This window comes from Sapajus apella, unplaced genomic scaffold, assembly GCF_009761245.1.
Source record: "Sapajus apella isolate SASKATOON/1434 unplaced genomic scaffold, GSC_monkey_1.0 scaffold180, whole genome shotgun sequence".
In the NCBI taxonomy this organism is placed as follows: domain Eukaryota; kingdom Metazoa; phylum Chordata; class Mammalia; order Primates; family Cebidae; genus Sapajus; species Sapajus apella.
Window position 1 is genome coordinate 1078837 of NW_022437120.1, and position 22264 is coordinate 1101100.

The 22264-nt window shown below is 48.9% G+C and overlaps 1 protein-coding gene across 1 annotated transcript in view; it reads left to right on the forward strand.

Moving 5' to 3' along the window:
* Positions 1-21682, forward strand: part of XKR6 (XK related 6) — a 287672-nt gene extending 265990 nt beyond the window's left edge. Inside the window, exon 3 of the mRNA XM_032268377.1 lies at positions 18818-21682. Within this exon, the coding sequence (XP_032124268.1) occupies positions 18818-19782 (965 nt within the window). The 3' untranslated portion in view covers positions 19783-21682. The remainder of the gene's footprint in view (positions 1-18817) is intronic.
* The last annotated feature ends 582 nt before the right edge of the window (positions 21683-22264 follow it).

Here is a 22264-nt window from a genome sequence, read left to right on the forward strand (position 1 = left end):
GCATATTTTGGGTACCTGATACACTGAACAAAGATGTGTTATCCAGTAGCCATGCAATGTGTGGAGGAACAGTGGGGAGCATAGCACACATAACCCATGCTGTCATGAATTTCCCATTCTCTCTGGGGACACAGCACAGAAACAGTTAGACAATGCATGGTGATAAGTGTATTGAAGCAGACAGCCAGGTGGGATTGGAGAAAGCCCCTCCAGAGAGCTGCCAGTTAGGCTGAGTACAAATGATGACCAGGAACCAACTTGGGAAGAGCAGATACAGCCTTCTAGCCAATGGGAACAGCTTCCACAAAGGCTCTGAAGGGAGGAAACCCTGACTTGTCCTGGAAAGCAAAAGGATTCAGCATGACTGGAGCTTGGCGGTTGGGGTGGGGAGAGGATGGAGAGAAAGGCAGAGAGGGCCCCAATCAGGAAGGGCCTGGGGGACCACAGGAGCTTAGATTTATTCCAAAGGCAGTGAGCGGAGCTGCAGAGGAAAAGCACACAGCCAGGCTTGCTTTTGGAGAAGGTCCGCTTTCTGTTGCACAGGGAGGGAAGCAAGGGCTGAGCTAGGAGCACCTGTTGGAGGCTGGGGGGACCAGGTGTGAGGTTGTGGGATTGAGGGTGTTTGGGAAAGGATGCAATGGACAGATTTGAGGTCTGTCCTGCAGCATGAGCCAACAGGATGCAATAGGGGTACTGGGGGCGGTCGTAGAAAGAGGGGTGGTGGTTTCTCACTGGGGGTGTTTGGAGGAAGATCTTTGGGGAGATGGGTTGGGGATGGATGAAGAGTTATGGCTGTGTCCACCTCCTTCCTTTGGGGATTATCTGGTGGTTCTGCATAAACACTAGCAGGCACCAGGCTTGGGGAACTCCCTCTCCTCCACAGGGCCTGGGGCAGCCCTTCTGGCCCAGCCCCTGCTGAGGAGTCCTCCCCTTATGAGGTTCTGATGGCCACTTTACTTCCCCATCATCACAGCACCACCCACCACAGGACAGACCTGCTGGGGATGGGTTTGCAAAGATGCCTGCCCTTCAGGAGTTTATGCTGTGGCACTCTGCTTCTTAAATTTTGTAACAGATGCACACACAAGTTCCTTGGGAGCATGGAGGAGGGAGTAACCATTTCTGGGGGCCTCACAGAGGGAGTAACATTGGATTCGGGTCTTGTTGCATGAGTAAGAGCTCACTTGAAGGAGAATGTCAAGAGGCTTTTCTGGATTGCGGGACCACAAATGCCAGGGAATGGAGGCTGGCAAGGGTTTGGAGAGGGCAGACTGAGAGCATCTGGGTGCCCAGGGCACAGGGTGTATTGCAGGGAGTGTGGGCAACAGTGGTGGCGGTGAGGAGGGCGATGAAGATGGTGACCTCAACAAGGCTCATTCAGACTTGAGGGGAGCTCTGCCGTATGCCAGAGACTAGTCCAGAGGGGCCGAAGGGATTAATGAACCCGTTCAAGTCCCACAGAAGAGAAGCCCTCAGTGGACACTTTGTATTCACATTTTACAGACACTGAAACAGAGGAGCAGAAAGGCTAGGTGCTGTGCGCAACGCCTCAAGCTTGGAAGTGGTAGCACCGGGATCTCTACCTAGGGAGTCCTGCTCTAAAGCCATAAGCAAGGACGACTGAGTCTTTGCTGATGGCTCAGTGGCTGAGTCTTGAGGAGACTGACAGACTTGTGTGGATTTTGCGGGGACCGGCCACTGCTGTGGGGATGGAGTGGAGGGTGGTGTGTGCCGTGGCCAAACTGGGCATGGATGTGGACCGTCAGCTCCAGCACACACAGATGTGCATGCCCCAGATGCTGTCACACTGACACGGTCAGAAGGCCATGCTTCTGCCCCTTGCCCCCGAAGTCTGTGCCCAGGACTTGGCTTTTTGCAAATGTTCTGAGTCTTCCAGAGACCCTTAGGTGGGCCTCTTCCAAGCATACACAGGGAAGCCTCACTGTCGTACTACAGAGCTAAGCTTGGCCTGATCAGGAGGCAAGGGGATGGGTCTGGGACCAGGACCCTCCAGCTCCCCAGGACCCTGCGAGTGAGAAAGACATGAGCTCACCACCCTTTGCCTGGTCTTTCCTTGGAGAGCATTTCTATCCTGACCCAGAGGTCAAAAGAGCTTACCCAGGCAAAGACGAGGACAGGATGGGTGGCTCTGGAGAAGGAGATGGATGTGGGATGATACTGTCACCATTTTGGCCTCAAAACTTGGAAGACCCTGAGATTTTTTGATAGATAACAAGATTCTAGCATCTTTTAAGGCTGCACGTCTACCTGTCTCCCCACACGCAAAAGCACAGCATCTTTGTGCTGGAAACATGGGTTTGAGAAAATGTGTAGTTCAACACTTTTACAGATGAGGAAGCTGAAGCCCGGAGTGATCAAGGGATGAGGCCAAGGTGACTGCCTCAGTCAGTGAGCAGCCCACTGTGAAAGCCCAGTGCCCTGCACTTCCAATATGTGCATGTTTCTTTGGTCTCCTTAGATCTCTCCGGCCCTGAAAAACCAGGGCACCTCAGGAACTCTCCAAGGAAACCCCAGGTGCCCTCAGATATCCTCTGAGCCATTGTGTGCCCCTCAGACTCTAACTCAGCAAAGGACGAGACTGTGTGTCCTCAGATGGGATCACAGCTTGTGCTGGGGCTGGAACCTAGAGTGACCCCTGACCCCAGAACATGGTCAGCTGGTGCCATGTAGACCAGCCCTGCTCAGGGTACACAGGTTGGGGACACACTTCTTCCTAGAACAAGGAATTTTCTCAGAGATGATCAAAAGCAGACCTCAACATGCTGCATAAAATCGCATGGTCCTACTCCACCACAGAGCACTTGGCAGGAGCTCCTGGGAGTGGAGATGAGGAAGACACTGCCCATCAGGCCATCCAGTCCCCCTCCCCATTCAACACAGGAAAGGTGAAGCACAGAGAGGGAAGGAAGTTGCCCAGGTCACACAGCAAAGAGGGTACTATGGAAAGCCTCCTGTACTTCTTGCCACCCCCGGCCTGCAGTTGAGCACATCACACAGCACCTATACGTGGTCCAAACGCCATGCCTCTCCCAGAGGGTTCCCTACTCCCCACATAGACATCCATAACCACAAGTACCAGTGCCACATCTGCGCCATAAAAGAGCATCTTTGCTAAGACAGAGAAGCATGAGAACATTGTAAACCGTGCATATAAACACTGTTCTTCCTTTAAACAGACCTGGAGCTTTAAGAGACAATCAGGGATCCTGCTTTGTGTCTCTTTAGGGCTAACTTCCTTGCTAGTTTTCTTCTTTCTCACCTTTACTGGCAGGCTCCTTTTCTATCAAAAGTCCTTCCAGAGGCCTGTGTTTGAGCTTCACATTCACCTCATTTTCCAGCGAGAGCTCAGACTGACAACATCTAAATAACTCAGAAGGGCGAGTGTTCGTTTACTTTTCTCTGCTCCCATTAGGCAAAAATGCCTGTGCCTTTCTCTTTGGCTCTAACCTGGCAAGCACTTGCTTCTTTTTTTCCCTGGTGAGGATGAAAGCATCCCACAGGAAGCATCAGCCCCATTGCTCTGTCTCCCTGGCCAAGTGTCCCTTCTGTGGGTAAAGCCTGCTTCCGTCTTCAGGTGGAGGGAGGGCCTAGGGGCCCGGCTCTTGGTGGTTGGATCAGTTGATCAGTTGAATGGCCTCCCTCTTTCCTCTCCCCACAATGAAAGACATCCACATCTCTCTTTGTGGGAGATTTCCTTTTTCTTATATGAAAATACTTTGTCTCTTTCCAGCCCTACTCATACAGGACATTAGCTGTCACCCTCTAAATCAAGGACACAAAAGGTGATTATTTCAACCCTTGGGATCTTGATTAAAAAGGGTGAAGCTGCCACCCGGAAAGGGGTGGTGATTTGGCTGTGTGAGGTGAAGGTATTGGATCCGAGCTCAGCACCTGAGCTGTGAATTTCCATTTCCTTAGGAATGAGAAGTGAAATTTGTTCCAAAAACAACTGATCCACTATGTTGAACACCGTGTAATGAGGCACCTGACCAGACTGGCAGGGGGTTCCCATGTCCTGGCCTTTTGCTGATGCTCCCCGCTGCCTGGTGGATCCCGAGTGGAGTGGAGCCCCTCCTTCTCCATGGCTTGCGGTGCTGATCTTGGGGTTGGGCATCTCTGAGGAACACTCTGAGCTTTTAGACCTCACGGCGCACACATCTGTCACCACACGAGCCCCACCTCCGGGCGCTTCATGGCATTGCTGTGCCTCTGCCCTGAGCAGTTAAATCAAGGGGAAGATCCACAACTCCCTGTTGACCCCCTTCCCCAGCTGGCTCGCATCTTCACCCACAGCCAAGAAGGAGAGAGACGCAGCGCAGAACTGCCTGCCTCTCCCGCCAGAACACGGGCTTGGCCTCTGCCACTTCCCCCGAGGACAGTCTTCCTCCAGCTCTGCGTTTCGCCTCTCATTTTGAGATGCCGTTAGGAATCTGCTTGGCGTCGATTGCAAGTCCTGCTCCAGCTCCAAGCAGCTTCTTGTTAAACGATGCTTGAGAGGATTACCCTGTTAAACTGAGTTTGCAGGAATTTTAATCCTTGCACCGCGTGCCTCTGGCTTGAGCCTGCATGCCGTTCTGAGGCCCGCACTGAGGTCGCCCTACCAACCAATGGCGAGAGGGAGGGTTCTTAAAACAGAAGCAAAACGGAGAAAGGTGAACTCAGTGGGGTTCATGACAGTGAATACAGATGAATTAGCAACGGGGCACGTGGAAATGCTTGCATATGGAATGCTGGAGCCGAGGGATGTGAGCACAGGCTTCCTCTGCCAGTGTAAGGGAGCAAGGTGGCTTTGTGGGGTGGCTCTGAGGGTGGCAAGTTCAGAGCCTGAGCAGCTGCTGCAGGTGGATCATTGACTACACTTATTCAGTAACTTCACTAATCACCTACTATGTGCCTAGCACGGTTCCAAGAGCTGGGGACAGATACAGCAATGAGCAAAACGGAAAACCCTGCCCTCATGGAGCTTCTGCTTCATGGAGAGAGAGGGAGACGGGCAATAAATAAAGCAAGTGTTTTCACTATTAGAAAATGGAGTGCACGGAGAGCAAGCAAGCTGGAAGAGAAAGGAGGGAGGCAGAGCCGTGTGCAGTGAATAGCCGCGTGCAGTGAATAGCTGTGTGGAGCTCCCTTCTGGCCTTCAACAGGGAGACCAGGAAGGTGCCACTGAGGTGAGGGTGGGGCCAAGACGTGCAGGAGGGGAGGCAGCCAGGCTGGAGGACAGTGTCCTGGGAAGGAGGAGTGGCCCAGACAAAGGCCTTGAGCAAAGGGAGAGCTCCTAGTGTCTGAGGGTAGCCAGGAGGGAGAGAGGAGGGGGACGTCTGTAATGGGAACCAGGAACTCCCCAGGAGGCCAGCAGGGAGCCCTCTGCTTCCACATCCCGGCCTGCCTGGGGTCTTGCCCAGGGAGCTGGTCTTCTGTGAGATTTCCCTTGCTTTCCCACATGGGGAATCCCGGGGTTAAGGAGCCCCTCTCACAAGTCAGCTGAGCTAGGACGCTGCGGGGGAGACTGCTCAGGTCTCCCCAATCTCATCTTCTCTGGGTCTCAGAAACACGTGAGGAGAAGAAGGCCTCCTGAAGCCCACTTCACCTCTGGCCTAAGGAAGAGGAGTGTAGGGGGAGTCATGGTCAGGTGTAGGCAGCAGTGGTGCTTCATTATTGACACGCACATCAGAGGCTTTCAAGAACCCGAGACCTCGTGGGAGCTTCCAGCTGCAGGAAAGACCATAGCTAAATGATCTCCAGGAGATCTTTGCCATTCCTTACGAATCTGAGCAAGGAAGGCCCAGGAGTTTCATGAATACTGTTGTCTTGTTTCTGTCCCCCTCACAACTGGGGATGCACTACTCGGGAAGAGGCTCCAAAAGGGACACCTGGGGCAACCCCCTGTGAGCTGCCCTTCACCCTGCCTTGCCAAGACAGGTAAGCACGGTTACAGGCGGTGATTATGGCGGAGTCGGGGCGGGGGGCACTCTCTGAGCCTCACCTTTTTCATCTGGGAAGCTTACTCCCATTGACCTGTTCAATTCTGGACCAGTCTGAGGTGTTTGGTGGGTCAGAGGAGATCCAGGGGTCTGGAATTTGCCCAAGGGCCATCCCAAGGCAAGGTTTGGGCCTGGACCTGACCAAAGGAGAGTGAGTCCTGATGCAGCCCCGGCCTCTTGCACCCCCCACCCCCGGCTGCCAGGCCCTGGCGTGAGTACTACTGGCTTCTGAAGCCTATTATCTGCAACATAATCTTGGGGCCCCCAGCCCAGATCCTCCTGCCTCTGGCTGCTGCTGGGACCCCATCCTTTTCCTCACCGCTCGACCTCACCAGCAGTCGCCAAGGACTTTGGGTCCTTCTCTGCTTATCAGGAACTCCACAGCCTTCCTGTCACCTGGGAGAAAAGCTGCCGCCCATGAACACCACGTGAAGCCCCTAGTTGGGGCTTTGCACACCTGCTCTGCATTGATGGCTGCATGCACTGGGGCAGGTCTCTCCCCCTCCCTGAGCCTCAGTGATGGTGTTTGTAAACCCTGATGATCTCTTCTATCACAGAGGGGTGTTAGGAGGTGAAGTGATGACATTTGCTCTTGGCGGGAAGGAAGCACTCAACAGCAGTGGCTGAGGGGTGCACACGGCCTCCATCCTTGCCAAGGCTTTGGCTAAGTGAAGTGCTTTCACCTGGCAGCCTGTGTCGCCCAGGGCACTTGCAGCTGAGAATCTCGCTAAGGGGCAGGGTAACGGTTAACCTCTGTGAGCCTCATTGTCGCCTTATAAATTGGAAATCATCCTATCTGCCTAATCTCCCACAGAGGATGCTATGGTACCCTAGCCAGGCTCTGGGGGTACAGAGATGAGCAAGGCAGACGGGCCTCTGTCGTCCTGGGGCCAACATTTTAGTGGAGGCAGGCAATGAACAAGTATATGAACAATGTAATTTCAATATATTTTGAGTATAAATACGGAGACTATACACACACACACACACACACACATCCACACAGAGCGGCATACATACATACCCTCTCTCTGTATAGATACATATGTGTATATATATATAGATATACTCTCTCTATATAGATATATATTCTGTCTCTGTATATATATACGTACCCTTTCTCCCTCTCTATATATATACACAGACACACACACCCTCTTTCTCTCCTCTCTCTCCGTCTGCATATATGTATATACACTCATCCTCTATAGTGTACTCACCCTCTCTCTACAGACATATACTCTCTATGTACTCACTATATATATGCAAACACACACACCCTCTTTCTCTGTGTGTGTATATATATATATACATACACCCTTTCTATGTATATGTATACTCACCCTCTCTTTATATATATATGTATACATACCCTGTCTCTCTATATATGTATGTACACACACACACGCCCTCTCTACATATACTCACCCTCTCCCATATGTGTATGTATATACGCTCATCCTCTCTATATACTCACCCTCTCTCTATAGATATACACCCTCCTTTCTCTCTCTCTCTCTCTCTATATATATATACAGACATACACGCTCTTTTTCTCTTTATATTATAGGCACTGCCTCTTTCTATGTGTGTGTATATATACACACATGTATATATACATACATACACACCCTCTCTCTCTGTATATACACACACACACACACACACACACACATATATATATATATATATACCTGCCTATCCCCCCCTCATATACAGATATATATGCTCACCCTCTCTCTATGTATATGTATACTCACCCTCTCTATATATACACATCCTGTCTGTCTTTATATATGTATATACACACCCTCTCTCTCTGTATGCATACACACACACACCCTCCCTCTCTATATATACACATACTCACCCTCTCTATATATACATACACTCTCTCTATACACACCTCTCTCTCCTTTTTTTTTTTTTTTTTTTTTGAGGCGGAGTCTTGCTCGGTCTCCCAGGCTAAAGTGCAGTGGTGCAATCTCGGTTGAGAACCATTACCTTGCTGTTAAATGGGTGATTGTGGTTGTTGTAGACTGAACGTGGCCCCACAAGATGTCTACCTCCTAACCCCCATAAACTATAAATGTTATTTTATACGCAAAAGGGACTTTGCAGATGTGATTAAGATTTTTGAGATGGGAAGAATATTCTGGATGATCCAATTGGACTCAATATAATGACAGGAATCTTCATAAGAAGGAGCCAGGAGATCAGAGAGACAGAAAGCAGTGTGACAAGGGAGCCAAAAGAGAGACTGGAGGGATGCTATGCTGCAGGTTTTGAAGATGGAGGAAGGGGCCATGAGGCAAGGAATGCAGGCAGGTCTAGAAGCTGGAAGCTGGAAAAGCAAGGAAACAGATTCTCCCCCAGAACCTCCAGGGGGAGCACAGCCCTGCTCATAGCTCAGCATTGAACCAGTGAAATTCATTCTAGATTCTGACCCTATAATTGTATGCTAATAACATTTGTATTCTCGACTATTAAGTTTGTGGTAATTTGTTACAGAAGCCCTAGGACACTATCACAGTGGGGAAAGTTGATTTCACTGAGCAATTAAAGGAGCTGTGCCCTGCTGGCCTCAGATAATCCAGGGAGGATAGCAGAGAAAGGGGGTTCTGTTCACAGCATCCTGTGGTCAGGGCGTCAAGAGTGTCACCACCTGGATTTCACATTTGTGGCGTTGATTGGGAAAACGTGGCTGTGTATTCATCATCTAAGAAATCATTTGTTGGGTGTCCTCTCTGTGCCAGGCATGGAGGTCACAGGAATGGATAAGACAGTGCTTCTGTCCTTGAGAATAAATGTGAGCGCAGTCCTCAGGGAAGTCACAGTTAAGGAAGGGAGAGAGAGAGGGTGCACAGAAAGCGTGGCTATGAAATAGTGTCCAGGACCAAGCATGATGGCTCACACCTGTAATCCCAGCATTTTGGGACCCTAAGACTTGAGGCCAGGACTTCAAACTCAGCCTAGATAACAGAGCAAGACCCCCGCTATCTCCACCAAAAAAATAAAAAATAAAAAGCCAGTGTGGTGGCACACACCGGTAATCACAGCAACTCAGGAGGCTGAGGTGGGAGGATTGCTTGAGCCCAGGAGTTCATGGTTACAGTGAACCATCATCACACCACTGTATTCCAGTCTGGGTGATAGAAGAAGACTCTGTCTTTAAAAAATAATAGTAAAGTAAAATAAAATTTAAAACTGGCCATGGAGGGAAAATGCATAGTGTGCTGTTGAGAGCATGGAGGGGACAATCTATGCATCCTAGGGATTCAGAGGAGGGCCCCAACAGGAGATGATGCCTGGGCTGAGCTTGGAGGATGAGCAGGAGAAGATGGCCAAGCAAAGATCAGGCAAATCATTCTAGGAAGAGGGAGTGACATGGGCAAAAACAAACATGGCATATGTATGTGATCTGTGCGTCTCTCTTGACACCCACCTGTTTGTTGGTGTACGCTGCTCTGTGCTGGGCACTGAGCTAAGCCCTTTCGTGGCCACCTGCCCCTTCATCCTCATACCACCCTCATGAGAGGTACTCAATTATTATTGCCTTTTTGCAGATGAGGAATTGGGGGTGGTATCCAGCCTCATGTGGCAGGAAGAGGGTGGCATCTAGCCTGGCTCTGGAGCACACCCTCAGAACCACTTTGCCCTCATGTCTCGGCAAGCAAATTACTGTCACTAAATCTTGAACATGGGACCAGGAGCCTGACCTAGACATGGAAGCCCTGGTCCCCATGAATGGGAGCTTGGATTTGAGCCTGCTGGGAAGGGCTTTCAGCTTTGTAACTTCCCAGCATTTGGAGCCTTGGACCTCAAAGTCATCTTGGGTGTATTGGGTGTGAATCCCCTCTCCAAGAGCTTGCTAATTTTGTAAGTTTCAAAATACAGGCTTTATTATTATTTAGGTATGATAGAACCAACAGATCAAGGCAGCCGCCACGGAAAAGATAGTTTAATATACTCACAAATCTCAAGAAGAGGGTTACACGGCACGCCACAGTACGGGGGGGCACACAGAGAAGCACCCAAGTGAGTCAGGAGACAGGGGGAGAGGGGAGAGCTATGAGCAAAGGCTCTTGTTGTGGTCTCCACAGGAAGGAGCAGGTAAGGGCAGGAGGCTGGCTTTGGATGGCTAGTCTGATTCATTTCTGTTAGCCCTGGGGTCTCAGGGTTGTCTGTAGTTGTCTGGTACCTGGCCCTGGAGAGATGAGGATGGTTGGATAGTGACCCAGAGAGTGCGAGCCCATAAAGGAGGTGGTTGGGAGTTGTGGGTCTGGATGAGTTGGTTTGCATGTGAAAGGCATGCTCACAGAGAGTTTTTTACTTTCACTACGAATTGGCTAACCCTGGGTGGGGCATTTCCTCCAGGGTCTCTCCTTCTCCCTCAGATGTGAAAGCCTCAGAATAAAAAGACTTACTTAATACAGTAACCTTAGGCCAATTCTTTTACCTGCCTGAGCCTCAATTCCTTCCTCTGTAAAATAGGGACACTGACAGGCATTCTCATGAGATTGTTGTCCTATTAGATTAAATGAAAAAACGTTTGCACAGAGTCTGGCATAATGTCTGATGCACTGAAATACTCAGTAAATTGACTTCCTTTTCTTCCCTGTCTTTAAGCCCAAGGTTTTCTTCCTAAGTGACAAAGGCATACATGACTGCTCCCAGGGACCTCCCTTTCCCCTATGTGGAGAGCATTGTGGGAGGTCATGGCGGCTAGGGAGGGGGTCATGATCCCTTCCCTTGTTTGCCTACTTAAGAATCCCCAAGATCGCGCCACACTGCACTCCAGCCTGGGCAACAGAGTGAGACTCTGCCTAAAAAAAAAAAATCCAAAAATAGCTGTGGACTCCTTCATGAGAAAAATACCCACACAATGTTGCATGTAATTCCAGAAGGACCAGACCAAATCCCTGCACTGCCCTTGAGGAGCTAACATTCACCGTGGAACATAGTAAAACTAAAAATCTGAAAGTAACAAGTAAGAGAAAAAGTTGATCAAGATGGTGCAAAATGCTATCATGAAAAAAAAAAAAAAGCAAGAAGGCAGGAGGGGGTCTTGAGGGGCATCTTAGTCCATTTCCGGCTGCTACACTATCACAGACTGGGTAATTTATAAAGAATAGAAGCGCACTTGCCTCATGGTTTTGGAAGCTGAGAAGCTGAAGACTGAGAAGCTGCATCTGGTGAGAGCTTCCTTGCTGTATCTTAACATAGCAAGAGTTGGTGGGGGGGAGCACGGAGAGAGAGACAGAGCTCAGGCCAAACTACTTTTTTGTTTGAGACAGAATACTGCTGTTGCCCAGGCTGGAGTGCAGTGGCGCAATCTCAGCTCACTGCAGCCTCCACCTCCCCAGTTCAAACAGTTCTCCTGCCTCAGCCTCCCAAGTAGCTGGGACTACAGGTGCATGCCATCATGCCCAGCTATTTTTTTTTGTATTTTTAGTAGAGATGGGGTTTTGCCATGTTGGCCAGGCTAGTCTTGAACTCCTGACCTCAAGTGATCCACCCACCTCAAGCCTCCCAAAGTGCTGAGATTATAGGCGTGAGCCACCTTGCCCAGCCCAAACTACTTTTTTAAAGTCAGGAACCCACTCCCTGGATAACTAACCCACTTCTGTGTTAACTGCACCAATCCATTCAGGAGGCAGGGCCCCCATGGCCTAATCACCTCTTGAAGGCCCCACCTCTTAACTCAATGCTACAATGGTGATTAAGTTCCCAACACATGAACTTTTGAGGGACACATTCAAACCATGGCAGGGAGTTGCAGTTTTAAGTGTGGTGGTGTGGGGGGGGGGGGGGTCCTGGCTGAGAAGCTGATCATTGCATAAAGGTCTTGGTGGGAAGGTGACATTTGTGTAACAATGTAGGGATAGCGGGGGAAGAGCATTCCAGGCAGAGGAACTAGCAAGTGCAAATGTGGCTGGAGCATGTCTGAGGGGCCAGCAGGAGAGGTCCCCAGGGAGGGCAAAGGGGACTTGACAGACGCCTTGATGCCACAGGAAGAGCTTAGATTTGAACCCGTTGGAGGCAGAGATTCCTGGGAAGGGGGAGCAGGCTGGTTCCATGGGTGATTCCAAGGCAGCCTTGCTGGCCCTTCTAAGGACTATGGCTTTTACCTGGGGTGACTTAGCACTTCTGTGAGAACAGGCTGGCTGTGCTGCCCTTTAAAATACCTACACAGTTCTACTGGCCTCAAACATTTTCGATTTACTTCATGCTCGTTGCCAGTGAGTCAAGAGTCCCTATGGATCAGTCTCTTCCTGGAGCATGGGTGAGCATGCTCTTCTGCCTGGCAGGGCCACATGGCCCTTCTGCTTACGTGCCTGGCCACACCTCAGTCCAGCAGGGTGGGCGTATACATTCTTCCACACAAAAGGCATTGAAAATCAGCGAGCCCTGATGGTCTACCAGGCACAGGAAGCCACGTGGAGGGACACCTTGTAGCTTAATAATGTTGGCTGCTGTAGGTTAGATAGAGTGTTGGGTTAAGGGCAGATGCAGAGAGGCCAGTTAGGAGGCTATTCTAGCCACTCAGGCAAGAGAGATAGAACAGTGTGTCACCAGCTTTGCAGTGGCTTGAACACTCAGGCAGGGCCTCCGAGGGGTGGGTCCTCAGCTGTGTAGACCTACAAATTTGACTTTGTTAGTGCTCACAGAGATAATCAGAGGGCTGATTGACATGTGATAACCAAATTAATAAGAAACCGATGTATAAACCTCAGTGTTAATTCTTTAATTTTTGGTTGAGGATGGAGAGAGATCTTTCCCAGTGACTCAAAAAATAATCTGAGTTTGGGATTCAGACAGGCCTGTGTTCGAATTCTAGTTCTACAACTTCTTAACTGCTTGATGTGGTAAGGTTACTTAATTAGCCTGTGAACTTCAGTCTCTGCATCTTTAAATCAGCCTACTACTGTGGATAGCATGGTAGGGAAGAACAACTGAGTGAATTTATGTGCAGTGCCTAGCATAGAGTCTGGGTCAAGGTGGCTGTTCAATAGAGGAAAGTTATCACTGTTCTTGAACTTACTATAAATTAGCAGATGACATGATATGCATGAATTCAGACGCAAAAGAAAAGAGAGAGATTTCATAGAAACCATGGTAAGACCTGATGCTCTATGACAAAAACTACCTCCGTAGTGGCCAGATTTGAATTATTTCTCCCTTGGCTCATCTTGTTTATGTCAAAGAGCTTTTTGTCCAGCCAGGGTATGGTGTGATTGCTCAGATTTTGGCTTTCCTGAGATGGCCAAATCCTCCTCTCTCATGTTTACACCAGGCCACTTCGATCAGCTTTGGGTTTTTCCTGATCTCCTCGGCCACATGTATGTCAGTCCTGAGGCTTAGGGCCACAGATGTGGTTACTGTCTGTTTTCTTTGACCCTTCTTAAGGGTACATGTGGAGATGTCAGAGGTGCATTAAAGTGACCCTATGTGGAAATCTCACATCTGGATCACACCCTCTTCAAGTACAGAAATGTAATGAAAATGAGCATGTCAGTGCTTATGAAAGACTACTCAAAGCAACCTGTTAGACCTGAAATTATTTGCCATTGAAATGGCAAAACTACAACTACTTTTGCACCAGCCTAATATTTCCTGTGTATATATTTTCAGCAAAAGTTTTAAAAGAAGATTGCTTTCTTTGTTGCTTTCTCATTAACACTAAGGAATTTGATTCTAACTGATAGCCAGGTAGTGCCCTGCATGTGAAGACCACATAGACATACACCACTGAATGTGGAGTAGGGCCCTTTGGAGACAAGCCCTTCTAATTTGCAGAGACACCCACCATGCTTTTCAAGAAGGATGCAATCCTGACCAGTGGTATGCTGGTAAATGTTTAACAACCAGCATTTAGCAGGATTAGTTGGAGCTCCGATTTGTAGCATCTGCCAATTGCTGTGGTGTAAATACTCCCACCATGCCGATTTCAAGCCTGCAACATGACATCAGGAAGCCCACGATTTAACAATTGGCCAGCTCCAGCACATGCAGATCCTGATTCTGGGGAGTGAAACAGTCTCAGGTTTCAGTATGAGCTCTCTTGCTTACTAGCTGTGTGGCCTTGAGCAGGTTCTTTAACGGCTCTGAGCCTGGCTCACAGAAGGCATCAGGATGCTTGTTTTCTTCCCTCTTCGTTGCCCAAATAGGAAAGTACATTTGTCATGTCACTCTCTTGCGTGTCTCCTGGGTGGAGACGAGGATGGGAGACAGTATATTATGCTTAGAGAGGCGGTGGACGCAGCTGCCTTATACTTTCCTGGGAACATTTCCAAGAAGAGACTGGACTTTTTTTAAATGTGGGAAGACAGAGGGAAGTTTGACAGATGGAAGGGGAAGAATTGCTGTCTAAAAGGAACTCAATTTGGGAGAAATACAAAATAGGAATTTGAAGAGCAGATGGTGGAGATCCCCCAAATGTTAGCTTCCCTGGCAGGGAGGGAGGGGAAGGGGCCAGAGTTGAAAGAGGGAGATGTTGGTCCTTGATGTACAGACCAACAGATAACCAGCTAAGCCTGTGTTTTGTTTGGGGCACCTCTGGGGGTCCAGCCCACTGGGGTACAATGCCATAGAAGTTAGGTGAGCATGCAAGTGTCAGGATGTGGCTGTGGCCACATCCACGTCTCTTCACTGCTGGTTCAGTTTCCTCATCTGTAATATGGGGATAAGAAACCTGCCAGGAAAAGGCTACCATAAAGAGCTCAAGAGATGGCAGAAAGAGAACTGGGGAACAGCTAAGGGTGGGGTGTGAAGAAGGACAGAGCAGATCCCATTCCCAACTGTCACACAGAGGCAGGAGGAGAGGCACAGAAGCAGTCCTCTGAATGCTGCATGATCTGAGCAACAGCTCTCCACCGGGGCTGACTTGGGAGGAAAGCGGGTGGCAGGAGAGTGAGGAGAGCAAGTGGCTGCCTTCTGGAAGCTTGGAGAAGATGAGATAAGGAGAGGAAGGACAGCTTCAGGAGAGGATGCAGGGCCCAGGGCCTATGCTGTGTAAATGGGAGAACCTTGACCCTGGCTACCCACTGATGGAAACGAGCTGGGAAGAAGGAGCTGGGGAGAAAGAGGCAGGAAGCTGGGATCCGGGGGGCTGCACACAGCTGACTCTTCCCACTCCTGTCCTGCTCTATGCTTAGGTCCCACTTCATCAAGTGTGTTTCTAACGTGAGTTGATGGGGCTGAGCTGATGCTCTGGGCAGACGGCTGGGTCTGTACCTCCCGTTCTGCAAAACACAGGGGCAGTTGGTGACTGTTTCTAGGCACTCCCTTGGCTTTCTGGAGCATGACTTCCCCCACGTGCTGCACTCTGCCTGCGGGGAGCTCTGAACGTTGTTTCCTCCTTCAGTTCCCATCTTGGAGATGTGTCGGGGCTCCTGTAGGCTGGTGCCCTGATGCAGCTCCACCCTGGTCCATCCCTGTCACAGCCTCCCTGCCTGGCCTGACCCCTTCCATGGCACCTCCTGGCCCTCTTGCCTCATCTGCTCCCTCCAGGTTCTAGGATCTCATCCTTCGCACGATGCCCTGTCACTGCGCTTCTCACTCGGTGGGGCGCCCACAGTCACAAGTTGTGCTTAGTGCCCCATCTGGCCATGACCCCTGGGCATTGAAACCACCAAACAGGACCTTCCCTGATGACTGCCCCTCTGGCTCTGTGCCATCAATCATAAGGTGTGGCCATTCCATTTCTGGAACCTGAGACCCCAGGGCTGGGGATCAGCGCCCAAAGGCCCTCTCTCCAAGCCTTTCCCAGGGGAGTTGCCCTTCCTCAGCCATAAGGGGCTCTGGCCCCATGACTTCCCAACCAGCTGCACTGCACTAAGGTCAGCTCAGTGGGAATGTTGCCAGCCCTGCCTCCTGGTCTGCACCAGGGAAAGGGAGCTGTGAAGGTCACTGCTGAGAACTTGTCACAGTCAAACGTGAAGTGTATAACAATTTCCAGTCTGATCTTCAGAATGCAGAAAATGATGGAGCTGGAAGTGGAAGGGAACTGTGGATGCTCCCAGGCCTGTCCAGGAATTTCACTGAGGGCCTCCACAGCTGGTTCCTGTGTGTTTGGCTCTTACCTAGGAGAATGAGTTGACTTCAGACCAGATGGAAATTTTCTAAGTGAGCCACTGCAGAGAAGGCTGAGGCAGGAGAATCGCTTGAACCTGGTGGGTAGAGGTTGCTGTAAGTGGAGATTGTGCCACTGCACTCCAGCCTAGGTGACAGAGTGAGACTCTCTCTCAAAAAGAAGAGGATAAAGAAAAAGAGGAAGAAGAAAAAGAAGAAGAAGAGAAGAAGAAAAACAGGAGGAGGAAGAAGAGAAAGAGGAGGAAGAGGAGGAAGAGGAGGAGAAGGAGGAAGAGGAGGAGGAGGAAGAGGAGAAAAGAAACTCTGTCTCTACAAAAAAGTTAAAATAGAAAAGGTAGCCAGGCTCACTGGCCTGTGGTCCCAGCTATAAGAGATTGGTGGATCACTTGGGCACAGGAGGTTGAGGCTGCACTGAGCAATGATTACACCTCTGCCCTGCAGCGTTGGCAACAGAGTAAACACTGTCTCAAAATTAAAAAAAAAAAATTGTAGCTGGGCATGGTGGCTCACGTGTAATCCCAGCTCTTTGGGAGGTCAAGGCGGGCAGATACTGAGGTTAGGAGATCGAGACTAGCCTGACCAACATAGCAAAACCTAGTCTCTACTAAAAATACAAAAATTAGCCAGGTGTGGTGGCAGGTGCCTGTAATCCCAGCTACTCCAAAGACTGAGGCAGGAGAACTGCTTGAATCCAGGAGGCAGAGGTTGCAGTGAGCCGAGATCAGGCCACTACACTCCAGCTGGGGTGACAGAGACTCCATCTCAAAAAAAAAATGTAATCGCACATCCTCTGCCCTGCAGAAATCCACACCCTACATCGCATTACTCCTAAGGGGAGTTCTCCCTGCTGCAGCCTAACAGACAATGTAAGCACTAAAATGTTCACTGACCAACCCTGTGCACCACTGCAGGCACATGTGAGATGCCTTGTGTGTACCACAAGTGAGGCAGGACACGGGTCACATTCAGAGCTTTCTAGAGAAGCAAAAGGAAAGTTGCCTTGAGTGCTCTTTAGATGTTTTCCAGATAGATTTCCATGGAGAACTTGGGATCGTGTTGCCACGTTTGTTTCCAATCTCCACGGTTGTTATTACTCCGAAAGTGACACATGCCTATTGTAACAGTTAGCGGGTTTTGTTATTGCACCATACTGTTCTGCAAGCTAAGACCCTGAGCATTACTTGAGATGATGGAAGGAGGGGGCTTTGTGAGATAGGCGAGGCAGAGCCGGTGCCTGGAGAGTGTCACGTGTAGGGGACTTGGATTCTCCTTGGGGGTTTGGAGAGCTGTGGGGAGCGGGGCAGGTCCCAGGGAAAGACAAGCAGAAGCCTGGTGGTCTGGGGAAATTTAGTTGCTCTCTTGATGAATGGGGCTTCTGGATCTGATCTTTGAGCTTAAGAGAGAAGATGACTGGGTAACTTTGATTTCAACCTGGAAGAACGTTGTGGGGGAATTGTGCTCCGTGGGAGCATAGGGTTTTTGTAAGGAGTCATTGCCAGTGGGACAGCATTCAGGTCTCCTGTTGCATTTACTGACATTTAGTTGTGAAATTTTGCAAGAAAAGACCAACAAAAGAGGCCCCAGATGGACTGTGTGGAGCGTGGAAAGCTGGGGGCTGGTGATGGAATCTTGCTTGAGTGGATATTGTATGACAGCGCTCGAATAATGACTGGCTGTTCATGGGTGGATTTGGGGAGGCTTCAGTAACAATGGACTGTGTTTCATTTGGCTTAGTTGCAAATATCAAGTAGTCAGAGTTGGATATAAAATTACTCCATGGCAATAGGAGTATGACTTGGGATTAGACACATTCAAACTGTCTGAATATTTGCCCGTTGTGGGAGGAAATGCAGGGAATAAAATGCAGAGGCTTAGGAAACCTCGGAAAACCAGTGAGGGGAAGAGGCACCCCAAAGCCCAAGTGATGCCGCTGTTGAACCCGGAGTGCAACCAGAGAAGGACAGGATCTCACAAGTCAAGGCCTCAGGGCACTTGAGCAGCGGTTGGTTGGAGAAAGCAACAGGGATTGTAGTGAGGCCAGTGGAGACCAGAGTGGGTCAGAGAGGCAGCCTGTGAAACAGGCAGGATATCCCAGTATCCTGGATCTTGGTGGCCTTGGGTGGGTGGGGGAGAAGCTAAATGGAAGAAGCTTCAGGAAACAGCCTCTTGGGACTTTGAGTGAAGTGAGGAAAAGGCAGAAGTGTGATTCTAACACCTTCTCAGAGGAGAACAGTGTGGAACTCAGGGCAATGAGTAAACCCTAGGTCTTCACTATTGATGAAATAGTGAATTGTGATTACTCCTGTGGGCTCCTCCGGGAGCACAGGCTGCTGGTGACTGGGACACCAATGCTGGCCACGCATCTGTGTGCCACAGGATTGCATGATTCCTTAAGATGGAACCCACAAAGGCCTGTTTATAGCAGATGTGGTGGCCCCACCTCTCAGCCCCCTAGGAAAACACACCCGGCTCGGTATCACCCTTGAGCCACTGAGCTCCCAAAAATGGCAATAGGGGTTGTTGAAACAAAAGCTCCATCTCCCAAGCCATCAGCATAGGGAGCAGCTGTGACCTCCAAGTTCGGTTCCTGATTCTGTGTTTCTTTCTCCCTCCTCCTTTAGATCGTGGTGTATGTGGGCGTCTCCTCAGCCGGCAGCTTCTCTGTGCCCCGTGGTTGATGTCCAAGGTTTTGACTGTGTGGGTTTGTGTCTTTCCGGCAGGTGTCTCCTCTGTGACTTCCCTGATGTCCCTGGCTTGGGTGCTAGCCTCCTATCACAAGCTGCTGCGGGACTCCAGGGACGACAAGAAGAGCATGAGCTACAGAGGGGCTCTCATCCACGTCTTCTGGCGCCTCTTCACCATCTCATCCCGAGTGATCTCTTTTGCCCTCTTTGCTTCCATCTTCCAGCTCTATTTTGGGATCTTCGTGGTGGTTCACTGGTGCGCCATGGCCTTCTGGATCATCCATGGCGGAACAGACTTCTGCATGTCCAAGTGGGAGGAGATCCTCTTCAACATGGTGGTAGGGATTGTGTACATTTTCTGCTGGTTTAACGTCAAGGAAGGGCGGACTCGATATCGAATGTTTGCATATTATACGATAGTCTTGACCGAGAATGCTGCCTTGACGTTCCTTTGGTATTTTTATAGAGACCCGGAGACCACTGACTCCTATGCGGTGCCAGCACTGTGTTGTGTCTTTATTAGCTTTGTGGCTGGGATCGCACTGATGCTCTTATACTACGGTGTGCTGCATCCCATGGGGCCACGAGTTAAGATCCTTGCCAGCTCCTGTTGTGCCGAGCTGCTCTGGGGCATCCCTTTGCCCCCCGATGTTGAGCCCATGGCGCCTCAGACCCCTGGGTACCAGGGGACCCAGGTTACGCCCACCAGAGCCGTAACGGAACAACAGGAGGATCTCACGGCTGACACTTGCTTGCCCGTTTTCCAAGTGAGACCCATGGGGCCCCCTACCCCGTTGGGGCGTCCTTACCCCCCAGAAGGGCCCCTCATTAAGATTGACATGCCAAGAAAGCGATACCCAGCTTGGGATGCTCATTTTGTAGACAGGAGGCTAAGAAGGACTATTAACATTCTGCAGTATGTCACCCCCACCGCAGTAGGCATTCGATATCGAGACGGACCACTCCTCTATGAGTTGCTACAGTATGAGTCTTCACTCTAAGAGCATCTTGACCCAAGTTGAGAAGGGGACTTTAAGTTTGGTTTGCGGTAAACACCGCTTGCAAGAAATATAACCCTCCCTTCCCCCAATACACAGAACCACCACCACCGCCACCGCCACACCAACACCACCACTACAAAAAAAATTAATAAGTCACAACCCCTTCAAATAAGCTTTCTTTCCAGTCGCTGTATGTATACAAAGATATTCTCTATGTTTTGTAAGTAAAAACAAAAAGAAAACCTTTCTTTTGTTTTTTACACATAAGAAACAGTATTGAAAAATCCCACGCTATGGTTCATAGAGTGGAGAAGGAGGAGTTGTCTCCACTCCAAAAGAAAAAAAAAGTTTTTTACCTTACACCAAGTGTAGATCATTTATGGGATTGGTGCTGATTGAAAGAACAAAACAAAACAAAACAAAAACACAAACAAACAAAAACCTTCAACTGCCTTATGCCCTTAGGTGCTGAGTTTCATTAAGTACTGTCACGTTTTCTCATGCAAAACTCTCTGGTGATTTTTGCACCAGGAGAGGGAAAATTAAACAATTAAATAAAACAAATCTAAAAGCGTAACAAAAACCAACCCACAAATACAACACAGAGCAATTATTGTTCCTATCTGATTATTTGTATTGAAGAAAACAAATTTACCAAAAGCAAACCAAAAGCATAAAACCCCTCCCTCTTGTTCAGTTTCTCCCCTCCTCTCCTGACCTTCTCCCCACTTCGCAGAGCCTTCTAGGAGCTCAAGGGCTGTTTGAAACTCAAACGGCTGGAGAAGCTACTTGAAGGCTGACTATGTGCCATTTTAACATTTGCCTAGCAAGAATCACATTCGTTTCCCAGTGAAAAGCAAACCAGAACAAAACAAAAAGCCACCCCAATAATTCGGTAAGGACAGGACATTCTAAAGCCAATTAAAGGAGATTTCTATATACATAATCAGTAATAATAAAACTCAGCATAGTAGCAAAAAGAACGACAATTTAAAGGCACAATACTTAATCAGTGACTGGCAACAACAATTAGTTCCATCATTTTAAGGCTGTGAATGGTAGACATTTATCACATGTGATATTGTGTAAAGCCTCTTCTGTTTCCATTTGGTGGGAAGCCTTAAATTGATCTGGAAAGAATTCTTCATTTTTCATTTGTGCTTTTTTTAAAAAAAAATAACACAAAGAGGAAAACTAGAACATATATATATATATACATATATATAAAAAGTCAAAATTGTAATAACTGACCCATTTCAAAGACTGTTTGGTGCTTCTGTCTTTCACCATTGTGGTTGGCTGAAAATCATTCAGCTCACCTGGTGCATCTGGGTTGAATGGGAAATTTTGTGTGTGTGTAGTGTGTGTGCGTGTGTGTGTGTGTGTGCCCATAGCACACGTATATATGTGTGTGTCCCTGCTGCGAGGTCTTGCCAGAGATATAAAAAACTGATGTAAGATGGACTTGGATTATGGCTTGGTTCAGCAGAGCATGGGGGCGGGGTCTCTGGAGTTGTGGGGAAGGGATGCTTCCTGCCCACGAGCCCTGGTTTGGGTGGTGAGGCTGACACCAGCAGCGGACTCCAGGCCTTAGAGGCCGTGCTGTTTGGGTGAGGATTTGATTCTGCTGTTTTTTTTCTCATTGTATCAAGTTGAATTTTTGCAGGTGTTGTAAGTATGTTCAATCATTTTAAAAAGTTTTATTTTTGAAAGTATTGTTCCTTTAAAGAATATTTCTGTTCTAGGGCATCATTTCAATCCCATCGTGTCTCTACTTGGGCACAAAAAAAAAAGGAAAAGAAAAAAAAATCACAAAAAAGATATATATATATAAGTATATATATATATATATATATATAGACTCACACACAATATTTTTAAGTAAATACTGTTAGTCTTTGCTGTGTGTAGCTGCTATTTTTTTTTCCAAATATACCTGTTTAGGGTGCAACACCTCACATTGAACTATTCTTAACAGACGTTCAATAACTGAGGGATTTTTTTAATGTTTGTGGAGTTATTTTTATTTTCAAACAATTATTATTCAGTGAGGCTTCTCCTTCCCACCCCTTTCATTGTTTATCTAAAACCTTTTTTTTTTAAAGAACAAGTTTCACATATCAGTTGCGAAACTGAATGCTCTCTTCTTTGGACTTCCTGGACTTCATGCGTCCTTCCTAAGCCTTGTGGTGTGGCCCTCTCCCATCCCTGACTCGGGGATTCCCTCAGGCCTCCCTGGTGGGCAGGAGGAGGAGGAGCCCCCATCTCTAGGAAGCAGGACGAACAGAGCACATGCAGGCCAGGCGGCAATGAAGACCAGCCACGAGGACCCAGCACCCCCATCAAAGGGACCCACATGTGGGCTCCTGGAGAGTTACTTGGGAATTGGAATCTAGTCAGAGGCTCTTTTCTGAATTGCATCAGCATGCTCCTCACAAGGGCTTCATACCTGAGCTCCGTGGTGTACTCTGCTAGGCTGGGG